Raw genomic sequence first — 24,507 nt, 5'->3', positions numbered from 1 at the left:
TCAGATATAGCTGTTACGAAGAACACTTCAGTGCCACCTCTGTGGTCCCCAGAGGCTGAACGTACTCCTTCTCTCTCACAGCACACTGCCACCAGCTCGAAAAAACCAGCATTCAACTTGGCTGCCTTTGGAACACTTTCCCCTGTGAGTGTACTAATAGGATTTGATTTAATCACATTAGTTTTGAGTGTTCATTGCTCATAATTTATTGTTGTGTTTCTGTGCAGTCACTTGGGAATTCTTCAGTCCTTAAAACAAGTCAACTTGGAGATTCTCCGTTTTATCCTGGAAAAACAGTGTATGGTGGGGCAGCAGCTGCTGTAAGACAGCCTAAACTACGAAACACAGCGTATCAGGTTGGTTTGAATAGAAGGACTGAGAACTTAAAAATAGTAATAATAATTGACAAGTAACTCATGGACCTCAAGTGGAGTTGTGGTTTGGCCATTTGTTTTGGTAAAGTAATAGAGCTGTGGGTTAGAAACATTCTTTTTATTTAGGGACTATCTGAACATTATTTTGACCCAAGTGAATATTTATTCATTACATTTGTGAGTGTGTTCTATGCATCTGTGCTTTAGAAATTAATTTGGGAGTTCATATTCCTCTTAAAAAAAATTGAGGTGTAAATTATGTTTAGTGAAACTTACCCTTATTAGAGTAATTGAATTTTAACAGAATATTTACAGTCGTGTGCCCACTCTGCAAAGTATTGAATAAATACTTCCATCACCCCAAATGTTACCTTATGCCTGTCTATAGTTGACCCCTCTTTCTGCTTTCCACCCTTTGGCAACCACTGATCTGTTTTCTTTCCCTGTAGTTTTGATATTTCCAGAATGTCATTTAAATTTGATCAGTATAATTTCTAGCCTTTTGAATATGGCTCATTCTACTCAGTGTAATGCATCTGAGATTAATATATATTTTTGCCTGTATCAGTAGTTCTTTTATTGCTGAGGTGTAATTTGTTTATCTGTTCCCTAGTGAAAGGACACTTGGGTTGCTTCTGATTTGGGGCATTTCTGATTAAAGTGGTTATGAACATTTTGTGTGAACATTAATTTTCATTTCTCTTGAGTAAATACCTAGAAGTTGGCTGCTGGGTCTTATGTTAAGTATACATTAAACTTTATAATAAATTGCCAGACTGTTTTCCAGAATGACTGGCACCACTTTGCATTCAGTTCATCTAGTTTCTTTGGTTTTTCTTTTCTTTCCTTTTCTTTTTTTTTTTTTAATTTTAGTCATTCTGATAGGCATGTGGTGGTAACTCCACATTGCTCTGGTTTTTATTTATGAAACTGAGCATTGTTTTGTGTGTTTAATTGCCATAAATGTATCATCTTTGGTGAAACATCTGTTCAGATCTTTTGCCCGTTTTTTGTTTTAAAGATTTATTTATTTATTTTTAGAGTGTGTGTGCACACATGTGAAATGGGGGAGGGGCAGGGAGAGGGATTCTCAAGCAGACTGCCAGCTGAGCTGGGAGCCCAAGTGGGCTTCCATCTCATGACCCGGAGATCATGTCCTGAGCCAACATCAAGAGTCAGACATTCAACCAGCTGAATAACCCATGCTCCCCTTGCCTGTTATTTAATAGGGTTGTTTTCTTATTAATGAGTTTTGAGAGTATGTTGTTCCTTTATTAAGTCCTTTGTTAGATATATGTTGTGGGGGACGCCTGGGTGGCTCAGTTGGTTGGACGACTGCCTTCGGCTCAGGTCATGATCCTGGATTCCTGGGATCGAGTCCCGCATAGGGCTCCCAGCTCTGACCTTCTCCTCGCTCATGCTCTCTCTCACTGTCTCTCTCTCAAATAAATAAATAAAATATTTAAAAAAAAAAAGATATATGTTGTGGAAACCTGGCTTAAGTCTTTTGAAGAGAAGGTTTTTACTTTTGATGGCATTTAGTATATTGTTTTTTTTTTTTAATTTTCTTATATGGTTCATGCTTTTGGTGTAGTATGTAAGACATAGGCTTTATAGTTTGAGGTTTTTTTTTTTTTTTAAAGATTTTATTTATTTATTTGTCAGAGAGAGAGGGAAAGAAAGCGAGTACAGGTGGACAGAATGGCAGGCAGAGGGAGAAGCAGGCTCCCTGCCGAGCAAGGAGCCCGATGCGGGACTCGATTCCAGGACACTGGGATCGTGACCCGAGCTGAAGGCAGCTGCCCAACCAACTGAGCCACCCAGGCGTCCCTATAGTTTGAGGTTTTAATTTAGACTTCTGATCTGTTTTGAGTTAATTTTTTTCTGTGGTATGTATCATGTCAGGGATCAAGATTTTTTTTTTTGACATAAGGGCTGTCCAGTTTCACTTTTGCTAAAAAGTTTATACAGTTTATACAGTCTACATTGCTTTGCCTTGGCCTCTTTTTTTTTTTTTTTTTTTAATTTTTAATTTATTTGGCAGAGAGAGACACAGCGAGAGAGGGAAGAAGAGAGACAGAAGCAGGGGGAGTGGGAGTGGGAGAGGGAGAAGCAGGCTTCCCAATAAGCAGGGAACCTGATGTGGGACTCGATCCCAGGATCACAACCTGAGCCGAAGGCAGACGCTTAACAACTGCGCCACCCAGGCTTCCCTTGGCTTGCCTCTTTATTTGAAAATCAGTTAACCATATATGTGGCTCTGTTTCTTGACTTTCTATTATTTTCATTTCATGTATCCTTTGGCCAACTCGAAATTCTCTTGACTACTGTAGCCTTACAGTAATCTTGAAATCACTAATGTGAGTCCTCCAGCTTTATTCTTTTACAAGTTTTTTGGGGTTTCCTAGATCTTTTGCTTTTTCGTAATTTTAGAATCACATTACTAGTTTCTGCAATCTACTGGAATATTGATTAGGATTTTATTGAATCTAAAGGTGAATTTAGGGGAGAATATACATCTTAATAAACTTGAATCTCCCAATCCTTGAACATAACATGGCTCTCTATTTACTTGTCTTTTTGAAATTTCTTTGATCAGTGTTTTATAGTATTCATCATACAGAACTTGCACATATTTTGTTAGATTAATACTTAAGTTTTCATGTTGTTTGATACTAGTTGAGATATAATAGCCCAAATAGTCTATTTAGTAAATTGAATATGTAAAGATATCTTCCAGCAAAGAAAACTTCAGGCTCAGATAACTACCTTGGTGAATTCTACCAAATATTTCAAGAAAGAAAGAATACTGGGCGCCTGGGTGGCTCAGTGGGTTAAGCCGCTGCCTTCGGCTCAGGTCATGATCTCAGGGTCCTGGGATCGAGTCCCGCGTGGGGCTCTCTGCTCAGCAGGGAGCCTGCTTCCTCCTCTCTCTCTCTCTGCCTGCCTCTCCGACTACTTGTGATTTCTCTCTGTCAAATAAATAAATAAAATCTTAAAAAAAAAAAAGAAAGAATACCAATTCTACACAAACTTTTTCATATGATAGGGCACCCTTCCCATCGTATTTGTGAGAGCAGCATTACTCTGATACTGAAACAAACTGAAGAATAAAAACCATAAACATCTCCACAAAATTCAGTGTCCAGACATGATAAAAATTTTCTGTAGCCTGGGGAGTAAATGGAGATCTCCTCAACCTGTTAAAGGGTGTTATCTATAGAAAATCTTCAGTTCGCATCATACTAGTGGTGAAAGACTGAGTACTCTTCTCATCAGGTCAGGAAGAGAACGAGGATATTTAATGCCACGCTGCAGGTCTAGCCAACGCAGGAAGAAGAAATGCAAGGCATAGACATTGTGCTTATCTACATAGACAAGCCCAAGAGATAAAAAAACAATTATCAGAACTTATAATTGAGTTTAGCAAGATCACAGAAGACAAGGTCAATATACAAAATCACTTGTATTTACATAAGTATTAACAAAGAACAAGTGGAAATTGATAACTTTAAAAAAAATAAATTCAAGGTGAATTCCATGATTCTGTGTTGCCCTTAAGAGTTTTTTGAAGCTCATAAAAATGGTTTTGTTGTGTATATTACTGTGCTTGCTTTTACAGATTTTGACATTTTAAAGATGGAGAAATAATTATACTTGCAGTGTGTAGGCTTTTCGAGAAGGGAGTCTATGTGAAGATGAAAGTCCATAACAAATACTGCAATGGGGTAGAAACAAGTATATATATACATATATAAATATATTTTTTAAATTTAATTTAATTTTTTCAGTGTTCCAAGATTCATTGTTTATGCACAACACGCAGTGCTCCACGCAATAACATGCCCTTCAAGATTTTTTTTTGTCTTTAGTTTCTTGCTTTCCTAATTGGAGGATGATTTCATGTATATAGTTAACAGTAATTAGGAGTTTTATATCTGGAAGTGTTCATGAAGGGCAATATTTTGTTATTTTAGGAAGTGTTAACTGAATGTTAGAGTTACATGGGGAGCTTTTTCTAGAGCTTAACTGGATCATAGATAGTATTCCTTTAAACATTTTTTTTTTAAGTTAAAAGAATAATTAAGCATCTTAGAAGATAGGATGATGCAAGCCTATGATTCATAGAATAGTCCAAGTGAGAGTGTCCTCTTGCTATTTCTTCCTTTCTTACATTGAATCTTAACACTTTCTAATGCTAAGTTGTGATGTACCTTTAAAATCCTTCTCAGCACAGGCTTCCAAATGTTCTATCATTGATATTTGGGATGAGTCTATTACTCCTTTCCCTAGAGTGTTAGAGCTGGGAGATACATTAAAGATTCTCTAACTCAGTTCTGTTCTGTTGTTTAGCGAATCGAGGCCTTGAGTGACCTGTGGCAAGTAGAATCCAGTGACAGGACAGACTATCATAATTTCCTAGAGGATTTTAATGTTGACCTCGTGTTTGCCAAAGATTTTGGCCTGAACAGCAGTTTTTTTTTTTTTTTTTTTTTTTTTTTTTTTTTTTTTTTTTTAAAGATTTTATTTATTTATTTGACAGAGAGAGATCAGAAGTAGGCAGAGAGGCAGGCAGAGAGAGAGGAGGAAGCAGGCTCCCCGCCGAGCAGAGAGCCCGATGTGGGACTCGATCCCAGGACCCTGAGATCATGACCTGAGCCGAAGGCAGAGGCTTTAACCCACTGAGCCACCCAGGCGCCCCTGAACAGCAGTCTTTAATGGGCATCCAGTTCTTAATAAAACTGTTAAAGAATTCTTGAGGCTACTCTGAAAATGTCATTAAATGTTTGGTATCAGAGAAACCTTATTTATAAATAATTATTATGACTCAATTTTTCGGATGTTATAATAGCTATTTGTAGAAACTGCGTTATGTTTCGATTGTGATAATATCTTTATATCAAGCATTGCCAAATTGTTTTGTGGCAATCACTTGGTTATTGGATTGTTGTAATGGATTCTTGAGCAAAGAAACTGTTTTAATTGGAATTTGAAAACATTGCTTGTACATTAAAGGATACTTATCTATTCTTTATAAGGGGTTTTCCTTAACTCCAATTTTTTTTTCAAGATTTTAATTATTTATTTGATAGAGAGAGAGATCACAAGCAGGCAGACAGGCAAGCAGAGAGAGAGAGAGGGAAGCAGGCTCCCCGCTGAGCAGAGAGCTGAGATCATGACCTGAGCAAAAGCAGAGGCTTAACCCACTGAGCCACCCAGGCTTCCCTTTAACTCCAATTTTAAGAAGGTTAAAGATCATGAAGAAATAGCCCGAGTGTTTAAAATTTTTCTTATGTCAAAATTTGAAAAAGTTAGTTTAAAAAATTTAAATTTCCTTTACAATAGCTACCGTAGCCTCGTTTAGTTATCTTGGAATTTAATTAACTAATACCTAGAGTAATATTTCAATATAGTTCTCATTAATTTAGTTCTCTCTTTCACTTATTTATGTATTTTTTATTGAATTACAGTTGCCACAATGTTATGTTAGTTTTAGGTGTACAGCATAGTGATGGCATAGTGATTGAACAGGAAGTGTTCTTTGATGTAAATATCAGGGATAAATGGCTCAAGGTAACGGTAAAACTTTATAACAATGATCTCACTTTTCCTACTTAAATTAACATAGCTGCAGATCTGTAGGTGTGGTGCGTGCTTATTTGTTTCTGATTGTAAAAGTAATTGGCTTTTCAGTAAAGGTATAAAGAAAAAAAGTTGAACTTCATGCTTGATGACACCACCCAGAGATAAATTGTTTTTACCACATTAATTCGGTTTCTCTTTGAATATCTATTCTGTTTTGTAAATATTTTCATCTCCTGAAATATGGGCTTTAGAGTTAAGGGTCCAGAAAAATAATACAGTGTTCACTTTATAGGCACCAGTCAGAAGACAGATGAAAGCTAAGCAGCTCAATGCACAATCCTATGGTGTGACCAGTTCAACAGCTCGGCGAATATTGCAGTCTTTAGAGAAGATGTCAAGCCCTCTAGCGGTAAATTTTTAGAATCACAATTAAACGCGGGTGTGTGACAATTGGATAGTTTCGTGAAAAATCTTAAATTTTGTTACTGTTTCAATATTAACAGGATGCAAAAAGAATTCCATCTGTTGTTTCTTCTCCCCTGAATTCTGTAAGTTGACTTTTAAACCTCTTTTAGAGATACATTTTTATATATTGGTGATGAAAGTCATACTTTTCAAATTTCCAATTTATTCTAATAGTATTTTTATTTTTTCAGCCTCTGGATAGGAGTGGAATAGATACCACTGCAGACTTTCAGGCCAAAAGGGAAAGGGTAAACCTTCTTCTGCATTTATTAAAGTTTCAGCAGTTTTGTTATATTTAAGTTAGAAATATCCAAATTGAATTTGATAGTCATTAGGGAACATGTTTGAAAGATAAGACTGTTTTGCTTGGACCTTGTAGCTTCTTATGAGGGCCTGCCTTAGTACAGATCTGTAAGTGCAGTAAATGCTCAGTCATAACTTTTTGGTTAATTGGCATTTCCCTTTTCAGCATCTTGGTAGTCTACCTTCCGATAAATAAAAGTAGGAGTAAACAGTGCATGAAGTGTTTAGTAATCATAGAAGTTCAGTGAACTAAAACCCACATTGAGCATAGTTAGTGTTGTAAACTTTCCTCATTAACAAACAAATCAAATTTGTGGTGTGTAATAGAATTTCAGACTGCTAGATCTTTCATTAGTCAGCCCAAAATACTGTTTCAAGGTATGGGAACTACTACAAACTGTAAGTTAGTATCTTGATAACACTTCTTGTGTTCTATTTGGTAAAAATTAGCTTTGGAGGTTACTCTGGGGGAAAATGAAATGCTTAATAGAGTTAAAGAGGTGTATTTTTTGTTAGTTATACTTGTGGCTAGTTAAGTATCCTTCAAGAAAGCAGATTCCCAGATCTTATTTGTGAAAGCATATATTGCAACACCAGTTTCCCCCAGAAGTAACTGATAGCAAGAATCATAGTTTTCTGACTTAACTGTGGGAACTGTGTATAAGATATTGGTAAATTATAATTATTTTCACTGAAACTTTGCAGAGAAGGGGTAAAATTGAGGGGTATTGGGCGAATAGTGTTGCTTTACAGGTTTTAGATGTCTGTAATCAAGCAAGAGGGAATCCATTATTAGCCGTTGTGATAGGATTAATTTATGGTATTAGCTGCTTTTCTCAAACTCCTGGTTTATATCAGATTGTCTAAAAATAAGTAAATGTCAAAAAACTGTGCTGTAATACAAGTTCTCATTGATTAAAGTTATATTAAAGGTTGAGTATAGTAGCAATAGAATTTTATTAATGGGTGTTAGGATATATAAAGGCCAGAATATAATATCGTAGTTCATGTTTCACAGATGTGATCAGAGCAGTCTGCAGAATAGACTCTCTCATTGAGTTGTAAGATCACAGTTGTGATGAGGATTTAGGGAAGAGCTAGAATACAGAGGCTTTGCCTTGGAAACCAATGTTGCTCACAGCTGCTTCAGAGTGAAAGGACTGTATTCATAGCATCACAGTGTTTGGACAGAGTAGAAGTTCTTGGCTTTATAGTCATCTTACACCAATAGGACTTTTACTGTGTTTCCTTTTTGCAAAGGACTGTTGACAAAACACTTGTGTGCTTAGATAATAATGCCAGTTTATTTTAGGACTTGAAATTCTTAACAAAGTTTTATACTCTGTTTGCTTTAGTTTTTTGATAATAATAGAGGAAAATAAACTTGGAGAGAGGTTTCTCATTTTTTGGGCAACTATTTTCATAGCTAGTTTAAAAATAATCTTATTTCCAGTTGAAGGATATCTAAAAAGTAATTTGGGGAAAACATGGCAAAATCAGTTTTAGTTTCTGTATTCAAAATTCAACTTGTAAAAGCTTAGATTTGTAGAATAGTTTTGAATATAGTTTCCATTTTGTGAATGTGCACATACATATGAAAAGTCATTCAGTCTAGAAAAAAATGGTCTGTGAAACCCATTTGGAATTTTTTATATAGGTTTATAAATATATATACCTTTGGTTCTGTTACTGTCAGTTTTTCCTTTTAGTGTTTGTTTGCATTCTCTGGGTATTTCTCTAAGAAGTGCTCGTAGTCTCTAGGTGACATAAGCTATTGCCAGATAAGTTTTAGATATGTGCGGATACATATTTGAAAGTAAAGGTTTGTCTTTGATTTCTGATTACCTATTAGGTGGACTCTCCGTATCCTCCTGTTCAAAGACTCTTGACCCCAAAGCCAGTTTCCATAGCAAATCGAACTGTTTATTTTAAACCATCTCTGACTCCGTCTGGTGAATTAAGGAAGACTAATCAAAGAATAGATAAAAAGCACAGTGTGAGTATGTGTTTATTTTCACTCGTCTTTGAATATTGATTAAAATGAGTAAGAATAAGATACAAGTACTCTACCATTGCAGTGTAACAACTAGATAATGCATAAAGTCTGTGTTAGTGATTACAAATTGGTATGCCTTTCAGATGGCTAGCACCTTGATCAAATCCGAAGTTCATATTTACTAGTAACACCATTTTATGTACTTATGATTTAGATTAAATAATTTTGCTCAGAATTGCTTTATCTGTGTGTTTTGTTTGGATTATTGTTGAACTGTTTGAAAATAAAATGTCATATATCTGTTCATCCCTAAAAGTACTTTGATGTGCATTTCCCAAGTACTTTTTTCTGTATTTATCATATCTGAAGAAATTGATGTCTGTTCCTTCCTAATATTATATAATATGTAGACCACACTCCAGTGTTGTTTGTAGTTTTTTGAATCAGAAGCTAAGCAGATTTCACACATTGCTCTGGTTTTGTCTTTCTAGATCTCAGGCCTCGACCCTTCACCACATTGTTTTTGTTTTAAAATAACTGCTTTATTTAGATGCGATTCACATACTGTACCCTTCACCTGTTGGAAGAGTACTGTGGTGCAGTGGTTTTTAGCATATTCAGAGTTGTTCTGTCATCAGCACAGTCGATTTTAGTCCCTTGTCCTCCCTGCTCCCCCTCCCCCCTCCAGATCCACCCCTGTTTGTAGTCACTCCCCACCCCCTCCTCGCCAGCCCCACGCAACCAGTGATGTGTCTCTCTGGATTTGCTTCTTCCGGACATTTCGTATAAGTGGAGTTTTAAAATATGTGGTCCTTTGTGACTGACGGATTGCACTCAGCATAATGTTTCAAAGGTTCATCCATGTCATCAGAACTTTATTCCTTTTTATGTGGCTGAATAATACTTCCTTGTTTGGATAGACTAGATTTTGTTTATCCTTACTTCAGTTGAGGGACCTTGGGTTCTTTTTATTTTTTGATTGTAATGAATAATACTGCTGTGAATGTTTGTCTACAGGTATTCTGTAGTTCTATGTTGTCATTTTTCTGGGGTTCATACCTAAGAGTGGAATTGCTAGGCAAAATTGGTTTTTGAAGAGACCAGGACAGTTACCTAAAATGTCCTGTGTTTGGGTTTGTTTTCTTGGGCTGTTTAGCTAGAGTGTATTTTTTATATTTATTGTATTTATATGGTATCTTATGTTTATGCCTTTACTTTAGTTTCATTGGGTCTTCATAACCTAATTTATTAAAAATTTTCAAACTGAAGTTGAGAGAATAGTACAGTGTTTACCGATTACTCCTGCATTCACCAGTCATTAACACTTTGTCATATTTGCTGTATTAAAATTTTAAAAATGTTTTGAATATAATTTTGAACTTACAGACTCTGTAAGAACAATTATAAGGCTTCACGGTTTACTATATTTGTTCTTCCTTTACTGTGTATTTCTTATAGATAGGAAATTCCCTTAATGTAATAAATACAGAATAATTATCAAAACCAGGAACTTAATATTTTACGATACTATTATCTAATGTACAGATTTTATTTAGATGTTGCTAGTGTCCCAGAGGAAAAAAATTCAAGATTATGTATGCATTTAGTTTTCTTTCTTCCTTTCTTTTTTCTTTTTCTTTCCTTCCGTCTTTCATTTCTTAGAAAATAAACTTTTTTTTTTTTCTAATTTGAGAGACAGAGTGAGAGAGAGAGCACGAGCAGGGCAGAGGGAGAGGGACAAGCAGACTCGGAGATGAGCAGGGAGCCTGTCGTGGGGCTTGATCCCAGGACTCTGGGATCATGACCTGAGATAAAGGCAGATGCATAACCCACTGAGCCCCCGAGGTACCCCTGCATTTAGTTTTCATATCTCTTCATCTCCTTTAGTCTAAAATAGTTCCTTAGGGTTTTTAGTTTGTTTTTTGTATTTTGTAACGTTGGTATTTCTAAAGTACAAATAAGTTACTGTGTAGAATGTCCTGCAAAATGTGTAATGTTTCCTCATAATTAGATTCCAGTTACATCCTTTTTATTTTATTTTTTATTTTAGAGGGTGTGCAAGCATGGGGAGGGGCCGAGGGAGAGGGAGAGAATCTCAAGCAGACTACGCACGGAGTGCGGAGCTTGACGTGGGGATTGATCTCAATGACCCTGAGATCATGACATGAGCTGAAACCAAGAGTCAGGTGCTTAACAAGTTGAGCCGCCCAGCGGTCCCCCAGTTATGTACTTTGGTAATAATATCAAAGAACAGATGCTGAGCTCTTCTCAGCCTGTCCTCTCAAAAAGCACATGCTACCAGTTGATCTCAGTACCAGCAGTAGTGTTATTAAGGTGGTGGTAGTAGGATTTCTCCAGTGTAGAGTTACTCTTTTTTTTTTATCTTTTGTAATTAATAGGTATATTGTGGGTAGATAACTTTGAAAGGATAAATATCCTTTAAGTAGTTAATATTATTGGTGATTTTTGCCTAAATCTATTGTTTATAGATTGCCGAAGGGTGGTTTTCTAACTCCCCCATTCTTTCTACATTTATTAGTTGACATCCTCCTGGAGGAGAAGTTTTTCTTTTTTCTCATTTATGTGCCTATCTGTGTATGTGTTTAAGTCAGCTTTATTTCTCACATTCTATAGATTATAGTTCTTTATTGGTATTATTATGATGTTCATATTGTGCCATTTGGCCTTTGAACTGGCTCCTCTGTCCTTTTTGTATTTCCCTTAAGTTTTTGAACACTTAGTTGCTTTTGATATAAAAGAATCAAGGCTCCAGGTATCTGAGTGGTTCCGTCAATTAAGTATCCAACTCTTGGTTTTGGCTCAAGTCGTGATCCTCGGCCTTGTGGGATTGAGCCAATAGTGGGGCTCTGCAATCAGCAGGGGGTCTGCCTGAGGTTCTTTTCCTCTACCCCTCCCCCTCCTCTCTCTCTCTCTCTTGCTCTCAAATAAAAAATGTTGAAGAAAAAATTCAAATTCATCTTACAAGTTTCAGGTCCCTGCCTTGTATTTTGCTGTTTCTCCAAAGAGCCATGATATCCTTTCAGTGGAGGAACTTAAATTGTAGAGAATCATTTCATAGAGAATATCCTTATAAACTTGCTTATACCTTTAATAGGCCATCATGAGAGATGGGGGGCAAAAGTATTTCTGTGATTTCTAAGTATATTTACTTTGTACACTTACTACCTTTTTGGTGAAAGGGCAGTGACCTTTTATGTGTGTAATCCTGTTGTAATTCAGTTACCATTCAGAAAGCAGAGTATAGGTCACAAGTTTTAGGATTCACTAACTAAAAACCCATCAAATTCCTGATTGCAAATATTAAAATGGACGGACAAAAGGGAAGTATTCATAAAATTAAAATGAAGAAGCAGGCATATAAATTTGGTGTGCTCATTTTGTTCTAGACCGGGTGTGAAAGACCTGTGACGCCACGACAAACTAGAGAACAGCGAGAAAGGTAATGTCGTCTTTTAGCTAAAGCTTCTTTATATTTCACTTGTAAGGCCTGTTTTTATGTGTTTTTCTTTTTTGACATTTAAGAAGGTTAAAAAACAAACTTCATGCACAGAAATCTGTCACCTTCTAAAATCACATTCAGCTGTATATTTCTTTTCTTGTTAGCAGTTCTAATTTTTAGGTATACAATTAGTTAATAAGTTATGAACCAGAGTAATATATCATTTGTTTTAATTTTCTTTTTCTTTGCCTAGTGGCTTTTCTTATCCAAATTTCAGTATGTCTGCAGCCAATGGTTTATCTTCTGGAGTAGGTAGTGGAGGCGGCAAGATGAGACGAGAGAGAACGCGCTTTGTTGCATCTAAGCCTCCGGAGGAGGAGGTAAGGTTCTGTCCTTCATATTCTTGAAGTATATGGGAAACTCTGGTGTGGTGGTGTGGGGAGACCCTAAGGGGTGGGGCTTGGGGGAGACCCAGCACAAGAACGACTACTCTGCCATTGGAGCAGTCCCTTGCCAGTGTGAGTGTGCATGCACGTACGTGTGTTCAGTACCCCTTTTACTGTGACGACACAGAAAACCTAACCTAGGACCTTAAACTCCATGGATGCCGCTAAAAAGCCATATAAGAGAATTACAATTGAAATTATTTGACCTTGGGAATATTATTGTATCATTAGGTAGGTTTTGCCTGTTTCATAAATGGATTAACTGTGCTCTGCTCCCTTGGCATTTTCTTCATATTATTTGTGAAGCTTATCAGATAAGTGTTGTGAAAGGTAATTCAAGTTGTGTAATTTCATTGTTACAGGTTTATCCAATCTGAAAATTTACCCCACCCTGTTCCCCAGGGTGCCTGTGGGTTGATTCCTGATATGTGCTGAGGTGAATGTGTATGCACTTCTGCTTCAGCGCGTGTAGTGTATTCTCTAGGCTTTTTCTAGATTGGCCTCGTTGGGTTCTAGGAGATGATACACATCTTCACACGTGTTAGATGTTGCCCTGTTGCTCCTGAAGGTAGTTTAAATACTTCTTGCACATGACAGTTGGTGGATATGCTTTTTCTTCTATCTTATGGGTACTTTTTTTTTTTTTTTCCAAAGTCTTTGCCAAGGTGATGGGTTTGAAGTGTTATGCCATTGGACTTTCATTTTGCATTTCCTGTTTACAAGGGAGGGAACCCTCTTGTGAGTCTCTTGGTCATTTGGGGTTTCTCTTTATTCACTTTTTATTGGATTATTTATTTATTTATTATTTATTGGGAAGATTTTTTGGGAAAGATTTCTGTATATATTCTGCAAATGAAAGTTAGAAAAAGAGGGACGCCTGGGTGGCTCAGTTGGTTAAGCAGCTGTCTTCGGCTCAGGTCATGATCCCAGGGTTCCGGAATCGAGTCCCACATTGGGCTCCTTGCTCGGCAGGGAGCCTGCTTCCTCCTCTGCCTCTGCTGCTCCCCTCCCTACTGCTCATGCTCTCTGTCACCCACTCTCTCTCAAATAAATAAATAAAAAATCTTTAAAAAAAAAAAAAAGAAAGTTAGAAAAAGATAAGGACTAGTTGAAGATTGGGTAAATTAATCTTTCTACAGGCTATATTTTCTAACTACTTGGAGTTGAATGCAGGCCTTCTTTCAATCTTTTTACAAGTGAATTTCAGCCTAACTGGATCATTTAAGTTTTGATACATAATGCTTTATTTTTTGTTTGTTTCTAATTAAAATTTCATTTGTAACCTCTTCATTGACTCATGAGTTTTTAAGGAATTTTTAAACAGGAGATCTTCTATAACAGTTTCTGTTGACTCTAAAGTCATGTTTTGGTTGAAGCTGTACAGTAGAATTTGTGTTTCTAGCTTTCTAAAGTATTGCTTTCCTTCTTGTCTCTTGGTGTGTTTTCCAAGGTTATTTAGAGTAGGCAGTCTATTTTGTTTTCATTTCCTTCATCATCCCTTTTCCCAGTGGGCAGTTTGGTAGTTGTGCCTCTCTGAAGGTACCAGAACCGTGACTGCTTTGGTCACTTGGACTTTCTGCCCCCGGGCTGTCTCACGGTATATGGCATTATGCTGGGGGCTCGGCTCCTGGACTGGTCTAGGGGTTCTACGTGTTGCTCTCCTGCTGGAGTGTTGTGAAGGGAAGGAATGTATTAATGTATTCTCTTATTTTGAGAGCAAAAGTATTGAAGGCCATTAATGACACAGTATAACAAAATTTGTAGCTTTCTTAACTGATTTTCTTTTAATTGAAGCTCTTTATGTAAACTTACCTTTAAGAAATGGGTTGTCTTGCTTTATGTACATAAGGAAATTAGTATCCGAGGATAATATAGCTCATTATATATCCTGTTCTTTACATGAGCTTTTATATTTCTCAGTAGAATTTGTGTTTCTAGCTTTCTAAAGTTTATCCTTGATGAGGAAAACATCTTGGTTTGGTGTTTGCCAGATAACAGATTTGTGAATTTTGCTTATTTCTGTTCAGTTTCAACTTTTTAAGAATATATTCCCACGATCTTTAGCTGAAGTTCAGGTAGCTATCTGTAGTTCGGTTTTGGCTGTCTTACAGGTGTGTGTTTATGTGACTTTGCTATATCAAGATGTTGGGAGGGGGATGAAAATTTATTGATTTACTTTTACTCTTGTTACTTGGTATACTGTGAGGAGCTTTATGAAAGTCTAACCCTGCAGACCTTTATCACCTCCCCCTTCTCTGCCCCCTCTCCATTCCGGCCAACTGCCAACTGCCAACTTTGCATCCCAGGATGCCTCACCCAACTCCTGTCCCTAGTTCTGGATCTGTTCTACATTGGAGTTAGTCTCCACGTTTCTGAGGAAAGAGGTACCAATGGGTGGCTGCCCCAAATTTCTGCCCACCCTGTGTTTTTTTAATCTAGGTAGAAGGGGTTTGGGGTGGATGCTTTTTACTTTGTTTTCAGTGCTGGTTTTGTTTCAGATAACGAATATGTTTAGACCACTAGTTGTTCTTAATTCAGAGTTAATAGGAACTTTTGATTAAGGATGGAACACTCATTTTTTATGACTATTTTAATGGGCTTTTGGGATAGGTCAAATGAAAGAAATTTTATTTTTAGTGGAGTGTAAACAAACTATGCTAATTTTAGTTTGGTATGTAACAGAGTGCTGGTACATTTTGATTCACTTCAACAACCAGGTTAAACAGAACTTTATATTGTAAATAACCCATTTTGCATTATGAGATAGTAGAAGTACGGTTTTGCTCTCATTTCTTGTTAGATCTCAAAATGTGTAAGGGTTGTGTGTTAGTCACTGAACATTTTGGCATTTTGCCTCTACTGTGATACCGGTTTGATTTTTATAATGAAAAAGCTTATTGATACAGAGCAATGAGTATGTAATACTGCTGAGCTGCGGAGATTTAATTGCTTAATATCGTCATGTCAGGTACAGGCCTGCTACTGACTGACTGTGAATGATGTTGGTCAGATTAATTCTTTTGTACATCAGCTTATCTGTAAAATGGGGATAAGAAAAATAAGTAGATTGAGTTTGTGTCTATGGGATGTGTGCCATTTAATGCTATATGAGCTTAGACCATACATCTCCCAGTAGAAACTTCCTTATGGGAGATAACCCGTGTAAAGATACTACAAAGGTAATACATAGTAAGTCACATATTTGGTGATTGTTGTGTTCAACTTGAAGTACCTGGAAGCATCTAATTATAATTTTTAACTGTCTTGTAGACTTGGGGGCCCCACTTCTGATCAACTGAGTCAAAATGTTGGTGAATAGGAATCAAATTTAGAATTTGTTCTAGGTCGATGATATCAAGAACCAGTATAGCCAAGTCTGTGACGTGATGAGTTGGCATAAGTAAGACACAGGCTATTCAGTTGATGTGCCCAGGTGTTGTATGGCTCTAAAAGGAAGATCAGATGAAACTTCCCTATGGAAAGAGCCAAATGTGTCTTTGTTTGCTTCTGCTCCCCTCTCCCGATTTTGATATATACCCCAAATACTTCAGCACAGACTACAGTCAAATATCTGTTGTTTTGTAATTTAGCAAAAATTTCTATGTAGTAAAATGTTAAATTCGTAGGTATACCATTTAATGAATTTTTACAATTCATTAACCCTAACCCTTTTCAAAGTGTCACACTTGACTCGTGCTCCTTCCCAGTCAGTACTCATCTCCTACTCCAGAGGCAATCACTCCTCTCATTTTTTCTGTCCTGTGTTGGTGTTGCTTGTTCTGGAACTTCGTATCAATACAGTTGTCCAGTGTGTGTGTGCTTTTGTGCCTGGCTGTTATGAATAAAGCTGCTGTGAACATTCTTATAGGGTTTTTTAGACCTGTGTGTATTTTTCTTGGGGTAAATAACCTAAAAGTGGAGGTGCTAGGTTGTATGATACGTGTTTCACTTTTTTATAAAAAGGTTTATTTGTTTAAGTAATCCCCAAGCCCAACGTGGAGCTTGAACTCAGAACCCCAAGATCAAGAGTTGCATCCTTTTTCAGCTGAGCCAGCCAGCTCCCCCCAATATGTGTTTAACTTGAAACTGCCCGACTATTTTCCAAGATGAATAATATTTTACACTCTCCCCAACAATGTGTGAACATTTCTTTCACTTGTCATCCTTATTAAGTTGTCATCTTTTTAATATTATCCATTTTGCTTTGTATATGGTGCTGTTTCGTTGTAATTTTAATTTGCATTTCCCTGATGCAATAATGTTGTATTCTAGTTTATGTGCTTATGGGCTGTATGCTTATTACCATTCCTTTATTAGGTGTCTTCAGGTCTTTTGCCCTTTTAAAAATTGGGTTTTCTTACTGAGTTGTGGGAGTTCTTTATAAATTTGGATCCAAATACTTTGTCAGATACATGTCTTATATTTTCTCTCAGTCTGGCTTGCATATTCACTTTTTTAACAGTATCTTTTGATTAGCAGGTGTTCTGAATTTATCCTTTTTAAAAAAAATCATTTTTTAAAGATTTTATTTTTAAGTTATCTCTACCTCCAATGTGGGGCTCAAACTCACAACCCTGAGATTAAGAGTTCCATGTTCTCCCGCTGAGCCAGCCACGTGCCGCCTTATTTTTACTGTTCTTTCTGTCCTAAGAAACCTTTGTCTATCTCCAGGCCGCAAAGTAATTCTATGTTTTCTTCTAAAGGACTTATAGTAGTGTTTTTATGCATCTTTCTGATTTCCTTTTTGATTTATTATATGATCTGTGGGTTATTTAGAACTGGGTTTAGCTGTGATATTAATGTTTTCAAATGTATTGACACTTGTTTTGTAGCCCAGCATATGGTCTGCTTGATGAACCTTGAAGCCTGTATTTTAGGTTTTCGGGTACAGTGTTTTATAAGGTGTCCGATGACTGATGGTATTTCTTAGATCTTCTTTGTCTTTGCTGAAGGTTTTTTCAGCGTGTGGGGTGTGTTGTTTTAGTCTATCAAGTTGTTGAGATAGGAGTTAAAATTGTCCACTTCCATTTGGTGAACTTGTCTTTTCCTGTTATGTCCATTTTTACTTTACATGTTTTGAAGCCCTCGTTAAAGTGTGTGCCTTACGTGTTGTGGTTCCTCAGTTTCCTCTTAATATTACTAAATGTTCTTAAAAAAAGAAAGAAAAGACTGTGCAAGTATTCTTTGTCTAGAAAATCTCCTATATCTGGTATTACTATAGCCAGCCACTCTGTTAGTAGAATAAGACTTCTTAAGCTTATGAATTGTAGGTTGTTATCTTTTTCCATCCATTTGCTTTTAACCTATATCTTTTTAAGTGAGTTTCTTGAAAATGATATATGGGTATCTTGCCTTTTATGTATTTTTTTTGCCTTTTTTTTTGTTTTAAACAGAGATCATAAGTAGGCAGAGAGGCAGAGGGAGAGAGGGGGCGGGGGGTGCGGGGAGCAGGCTCCCTGCTGAGCAGAGAGCCCGATGTGGGGCTTGATCCCAGGAGCCCGGGATCACAACCCGAGCCGAAAGCAGAGGCCCCAACCCACTGAGCCACCCAGGCACCTTGGAATATTTATAATGTCATTATTTATATGGTTGGATTATGTCTCCCATTTTTCTCTGGTTTTCCCATTTGTCTTTTGTTCCTTTTGAAAGCTGTCCTTTTGGTTAGTTGACTATTTGTTAGAATTATATTTTAGTTACTTTGATCTTTACCTCTTCATGTTACGTAGTGGTTCCTTTTGAGATTATATTATGTCCTTAACTTTCACATTCTGCTTTGTGTTCATACTGTACCACTTCCTTTCATATTTAGGAATCTTGCAACTTTACATAGTTTGATTTGCCTCCCCTCTTCTTTGGTATTTTAGATTATACTTGTTGTCATCTGTATTAAAATTAGATAGGCTATAAACTCACAGCATCTAATTTTCACTTTCTTTGGTTATATGTATTTTCAAGAGATTAAGAGGAATACAAGTTTTTTGTGTTTGCTCACATACCGTTCATTTCTTCCAGAAACTTGAGATCTATTTGGTATCCTATCCCTTCACCCTGGAGAACTTGTAGAACAGGTTTTATGGCAATAGATTATCTTAGTTTTCTTTTATCTGAAGGCATCTTTATTATTCCTTTGGGGAGAGGAGGGCTTGACTTTACAGAGGTGTGATTGATGTACTGTAAAAGACATCCATTTGAAATATTCAGATAGTTTTAGCCAGCAGGAACTTTCTTCAAGTCACACTCTCTCCCAGTTGTGATGGGTGGCAGCTGGAACTCTTCAGTCTCAGTTGGCTGCTTGGTGTGTGCCTTACATGCGAGCAACTTACACGTCTGCTAGAAATTTGGACAATTTACATGCAGATTTATCTGCTCCTCATTGCTGCATTTCTCCCTCATTTTCTCTATCTATGGTCACTTACTCCGTCCTCTAATTCCTCCATGAACAGATTTGCTTTTCTCTCAGAATTTCAACTATGCAGTGGCACCAATTCACAGTGCAGGAAACTCACTCAGTGCCCCCCTCTTCTTCCAAGTGTTTTTTTTATCTCTATAGTTCCTGCTGCTTCTGGTTGCCCTCCAGTGTTTCCACATGGTTGTTTCTTTTTATTCTGTTCAGATTCAAAAATTGTCAGGTCATTTAAAATGTCAGGTCATTGGTCAGATAACAAACTATTCCACCATTAGCAAAAGCAGAGCTCTCTTTGTTTGCCCTTAACCTGGGTTGTTTGAGATTTGGGGTGGTCTTTATTGTATTGGAGTAAAAAACCCAAGGCATTTCACCAAACTCACCAGTACTGATGTTTATTAAATGTTTATTCTCTCTCCTGAGCCCATATATAACTTTATGTTTTAAATTAATACTACAACTATGTGGTTTTTTGTGTATGTGTGTGGTTTTTGTTTTGCTTTTTTTCTCAGTTTGAGCCATCAGGAAATTGGTACTGAGGGCAGTTAGGTTTACAAAGCCACCATATCTGGTAGCACAGCTGGGATTCAGATCTTTTCAATTCTTTTGATTCAGGAGCCCACACTGGTAACCATATATGGTTCTACCTTCACCCCATTCCCAGTTTACCTGTAACTATAGCAGTTCTTCCTGAAAATAAGTAGGGATAGAACACTGACATGAAAGTTGAAATCTATCATTATGAAATCTGTTGTATTTTAGGAAATGGAAGTACCAGTATTGCCGAAAATCTCTCTACCCATCACCAGTTCTTCACTGCCTACCTTCAATTTTAGTTCCTCTGTGATCACAACGTCCTCTCCATCACCCATTAGTCCTTCACAATCATTAACAAACAAGGTACAGAACCATTATACAAGTAGAGGTGATTTTTGTTCTTTAAAAAAATTTAATATTCTGTTAAAAGCAATGTTAAGTTCCCACTCTGGAAATTAATAACTCAGACTAAGAAGAGAAAAATGGAAACGATGCTTTGCTTTTTTAAATGTATGTTATAAAAGGATACATTATAATGGAGTGTTTTTTAATTCTGATTTCATGCCTTAGAGACTGATGATTTTAAGTTTGTTTCCAAACACTGTTTTCAATTAAGATGCTATTTTGGGGGGTAAGAATGAGGTTATTGTTTTTATTTCTCTGGTAGGATTAACTGCTCCTGAAATGTTTCATGCTTTTGCCTTGGCTTTTTTTTCTGAAAGTATTCTTATAGATGTTTTTTTTTCCTTAGGCAGGTACTCATTTCTGAGATAGAGTATATTCCTTTCCCAAGGAGAAGCCAGATTTTCTAGCAGTTACAGTTTATTTTTCAGAAATTTTAACAATTGATTTTTTTTTTTTAAGATTTTATTTATTTATTTGACAGAAATCGCAAGTAGATGGAGAGGCAGGCAGAGAGAAAGAGAGGGAAGCAGGCTCCCTGCTAAGCAGAGAGCCCGATGTGGGACTCGATCCCAGGACCCTGAGATCATGACCTGAGCCGAAGGCAGCAGCTTAACCCACTGAGCCACCCAGGCGCCCCAACAATTAATTTTTATTTTTATTCATTTTTTTAGAAGATTTTATTTTAAAGTAATCTCTATGGCCAACATAGGGCTAGAACTCAGAACCCCAAGATCAAGATTTGCTTGCTCTACTGACTGAGCCAGCCAGGCACCCCTTAACAAGTGATTTTTAAATCTAAAAGGAAGTTGTTTTGGGGTTCTTTAAAATAATTAATTTACAGTTATTTTGTTGTCAATTTCTCTAAAAAATAAAAAGCTTTTTGTATTTTAATAATTTGGAAAACCAGGTACAAATGACCTCTCCAAACAGCACTGGCAGCCCCTTGTTTCGATTTTCATCTCCAATTGTAAAATCTACTGAGGCAGATCTACTACCTCCATCATCTGTAAGTAGCAAGCAAGGAATGTTTCATATTTATTTTTTATCAAAACCGAGATGCCATTGGGGTAAGAAATAACACCGTTTTTCTTTAAACTTAAAAAAAAAATCAGGGTACAGAGAACTTGAATGAACACCTATTTATTTTCCACTACCTATATATACACATCAGCATATATGTTTTCTCATGACCATTTGAAGGTTAAGATACAAACCTCTTGACACCCTTACAGCTCTTCCATATGTCCCCTAAGAAAAAGGACATTCCTCTGCATACCTGCAGTACAGTTATCATATCCATTACAGTTAAGATGATAGAATAACAACAACGTAGGCCATATTCAGATTTTCCCCCATTGTCCTATACTGTCCTTTAATTACTATTTTGTTTCTCTTGGGCCTACATCCAATTAAGATCAGGACCTAATCAACTAAATTGCGATTGCATTTGGTAAACCTGTTTCTTGAATTGCCTTTAATCTGGAGAAGTTTTGGGTTTTTGTGCCTCAGAGTATATATTTGTTTGTTTCTTTGTAGTTAAATATTTTGGGGAGATAATAAGTTTAATGTTTGAGTTGCCTCATACATCTTTGGCATGCATATCATTTTTACATGTTGCCTTCTCTTTTTCACTATGCTCTCATTTTCTGTCACAGCTGGATGTTCCAGATCATTGTGTAAATTTGCCTGTCGCATGCCTGTGACCTGTTCCATTGTCCATAAAGTCTCCTGCTTTTTATTAGAAAATGGTATTTAGAAATCCAGAAATGAGCTTTAGGAGCACATAATTATTTTATGTACTGCTTTGAAGGAAAAAAAAATGCCTAAGAAATGAAAAATGCTGTTTGATAGAACATACCATTCATCCTAAGAAGCATCTCAATTTTAGAGATTGTAAAATATGAAAACCTGGAATACATGAAATTCAGTGTTGTTGTTGTTGTTTTGACTTGGGATAAGAAGAAGCTACTTGATATTCATTTAAAACTAAATAGACTCTTAAAGGATATGTTTTCTTCTTTACAGTTTGGATTTATATTCAGTGTGCCTGTTGCAAAAACAACAGAACTTTCTGGCTCTAGTAGTATTTCAGAATCAATTACAAGTAGTAGTTCAGGTAAGTAAGAATTTCTTAAGTTTTTATGTAAAAATAGTTGCATTACATTACATTAGTATTTTAAATTCTTTAATCTTTAGCAATTTTTTTTTTTTTTTAGATTTTTATTTATTTGACAGATCACAAGTAGGCAGAGAGGTAGGCAGAGAGGCAGGCAGAGAGAGAGGAGGAGGCAGGCTCCCTGCTGAGCAGAGAGCCCGATGTGAGGCTCGATCCCTGGACCCTGGGATCATGACCTGAGCTGAAGGCAGAGGCCTTAACCACTGAGCCACCCAGGCGCTTCATCTTTAGCAATTCTTTTTTTTTTTTTTTTTTTTTTTTAAGATTTTATTTATTTATTTGACAGAGAGAAATTACAAGTACACTGAGAGGCAGGCAGAGAGAGAGAGAAGGAAGCAGGCTCCCCGCTGAGCAGAGCCCGATGCGGGACTCAATCTCAGGACCCTGAGATCATGACCTGAGCCGAAGGCAGCGGCTTAACCCACTGAGCCACCCAGGCGCCCCAATCTTTAGCAATTCTTATAAATGGTTTAATTTGAATGAAGTTAGCTGTAAAAAGCAAACAGGAGCTAATACCAAACCTTGACAATATTTTTAGTCTCTATTTTCAGAAATACTTAGCTCACTAAATGGAAATGTTACAGGGATTTTTATGTCAGCACATATATTCATTGTCTTTGTTTAATTAAAATAAGGTGATAGTTTAGTATAAATGAAGTATTAAGAAATTGAAGAGTTGTCTGCATTGTTATTGAGGTGAAGTATAATTGGCAGTAGATTCTATCTCTAGGTTTAGTGTTCAGTTCACAAACATTTTTAATGTGTTAAGGGTTATGCCGGCCTGTGCCGATAGTGATTCATAATTTCAAGGAATGGGTGTAATTGAGGGAAAGAAATGAGTCATCAGAAAATTAAATCCTAGCCTTTTGTTGCGGTAGTGGTGGTTTTCCTTGCAAGTGTTTGCTGTTTAGGAAGTGGGGAATCATCTGGGCTAAAGATACTCAGGTCAAGAATTTTTAAGCAAGGGCATTTTACTCAAGAGATGACAGCAAATGCGTGGGTGTAGGAATTAGAGAAAAAAGCATGATGGTCTTTGAAATCTGTAGGTAATTTGTCATGCAGTTAAAAAATAGCTTTAAACTATAAAAATTCTTGAATTTACACTAAGGAATTGGAATTTAATCTGAATGTAGTAGGAAGACATTGAGTGATTTTAAATGGGGTGAGCTCAGGGCACCTGGGTGGCTCAGTGGGTTGGGCCTCTGCCTTCAGCTCAGGTCATGATCCCAAGGTCCTGGGATCGAGTCCTGCATCGGGCTCTCTGCTCGGCGGGGAGCCTGCTTCTTCCTCTCTGTTTCAGCTCTGTGCCTACTTATGATCTCTGTCAAGTAAATAAATAAAATCTTTTAAAAAATAAATAAATAAATGAATGGGGTGAGCTGGGTGTCATGGACTGACAGCAGTGCCCATTGCAGGGGGGGCATGGTTGGGAGTGGGGTTTTATAGGCTGAAATACCAGTTAAGTTCTTTTGCCCTATCCAGAAGTGTTTATTTGACTCTCTCAGTTGTTTTTTGTTTTTTGTTTTTGTTTTTTTTTTAATCTCATAGTTTTAGAATTAAAACAAACTAGATCCTCCCTCAAAGGATAGAGTAAAAAAATCAACAAAGCGAAAGAGCTAGGACATAGAAGCTGGATGTTCTAGCTTTGGTGGAGCTGGAAGATAAGAGTAAAGATAGTGAGAGTGGCACAGCATAGGGATTTGTATGTTGCAGTCCTGTGTTTTATTGATTAAAACAGCCTTGTGTAAGAGAAAGAAGTAACAAGCACATTTCAGGTGTACTTTCTACCACAAGATTTTTTTCTTTAATGTTACTAAGAATTCATTGAGGAATAAACTTTTGCAAATTACCATTATCCTGCCTGGTTAATTTTTTATGCCAGTTTTTATTAATGCGATACTAATGGTAACTGGATGAGCAGGAATTTGTTAAAACAACTTTCGTGTCATTACATTTGGGGGAGTTATCCAGATTTTTAGGGCATTTTTTAGGAGTGGCATCCTAGAATTGAGAGTGATTCTCACCACTTCTCTCATTAAGAAGCTGATTGAAAATGTGTAAGTCATGATTAATTACTTTGTGGCAGGAGCTGATTTTTCCAATCAATTTGAGTACACTGCAGGGTATCTTTAAAATTGCCTTAAGTTACTAAAAGCATGTCAGTTTTTTTTTTTTTTTTAAGGATTTATTTATTGACAGAGAGAAATCACAAGTAGATGGAGAGGCAGGCAGAGAGAGAGAGAGAGAGAGGGAAGCAGGCTCCCTGCCGAGCAGAGAGCCTGATTCGGGACTCGATCCCAGGACCCTGAGATCATGACCTGAGCCAAAGGCAGTGGCTTAACCCACTGAGCCACCC

The 24,507-nt window shown here is 36.8% G+C and overlaps 1 protein-coding gene across 4 annotated transcripts in view; it reads left to right on the top strand.

Moving 5' to 3' along the window:
• NUP153 (nucleoporin 153) overlaps positions 1–24,507 on the top strand; it is a 75,387-nt gene that overhangs the window by 27,778 nt on the left and 23,102 nt on the right. For 3 of the 4 annotated variants that reach the window (XM_045085062.1, XM_045085061.1, XM_045085064.1), the window contains 11 exons: positions 5–144; positions 228–356; positions 6,253–6,369; positions 6,464–6,508; positions 6,617–6,673; positions 8,581–8,724; positions 12,132–12,184; positions 12,438–12,564; positions 19,796–19,933; positions 20,883–20,981; positions 22,001–22,091. In XM_045085062.1, the coding sequence (XP_044940997.1) occupies positions 5–144; positions 228–356; positions 6,253–6,369; positions 6,464–6,508; positions 6,617–6,673; positions 8,581–8,724; positions 12,132–12,184; positions 12,438–12,564; positions 19,796–19,933; positions 20,883–20,981; positions 22,001–22,091 (1,140 nt within the window). The remainder of the gene's footprint in view (positions 1–4; positions 145–227; positions 357–6,252; positions 6,370–6,463; positions 6,509–6,616; positions 6,674–8,580; positions 8,725–12,131; positions 12,185–12,437; positions 12,565–19,795; positions 19,934–20,882; positions 20,982–22,000; positions 22,092–24,507) is intronic. The other variant, XM_045085063.1, reaches the window with a different exon arrangement.

Source organism: Mustela putorius, unplaced genomic scaffold, assembly GCF_011764305.1.
Source record: "Mustela putorius furo isolate JIRA1106 unplaced genomic scaffold, ASM1176430v1.1 tig00000831_pilon_pilon_pilon, whole genome shotgun sequence".
NCBI classification, from domain to species: domain Eukaryota; kingdom Metazoa; phylum Chordata; class Mammalia; order Carnivora; family Mustelidae; genus Mustela; species Mustela putorius.
This window is presented reverse-complemented; position numbering and strand designations above follow the sequence as displayed.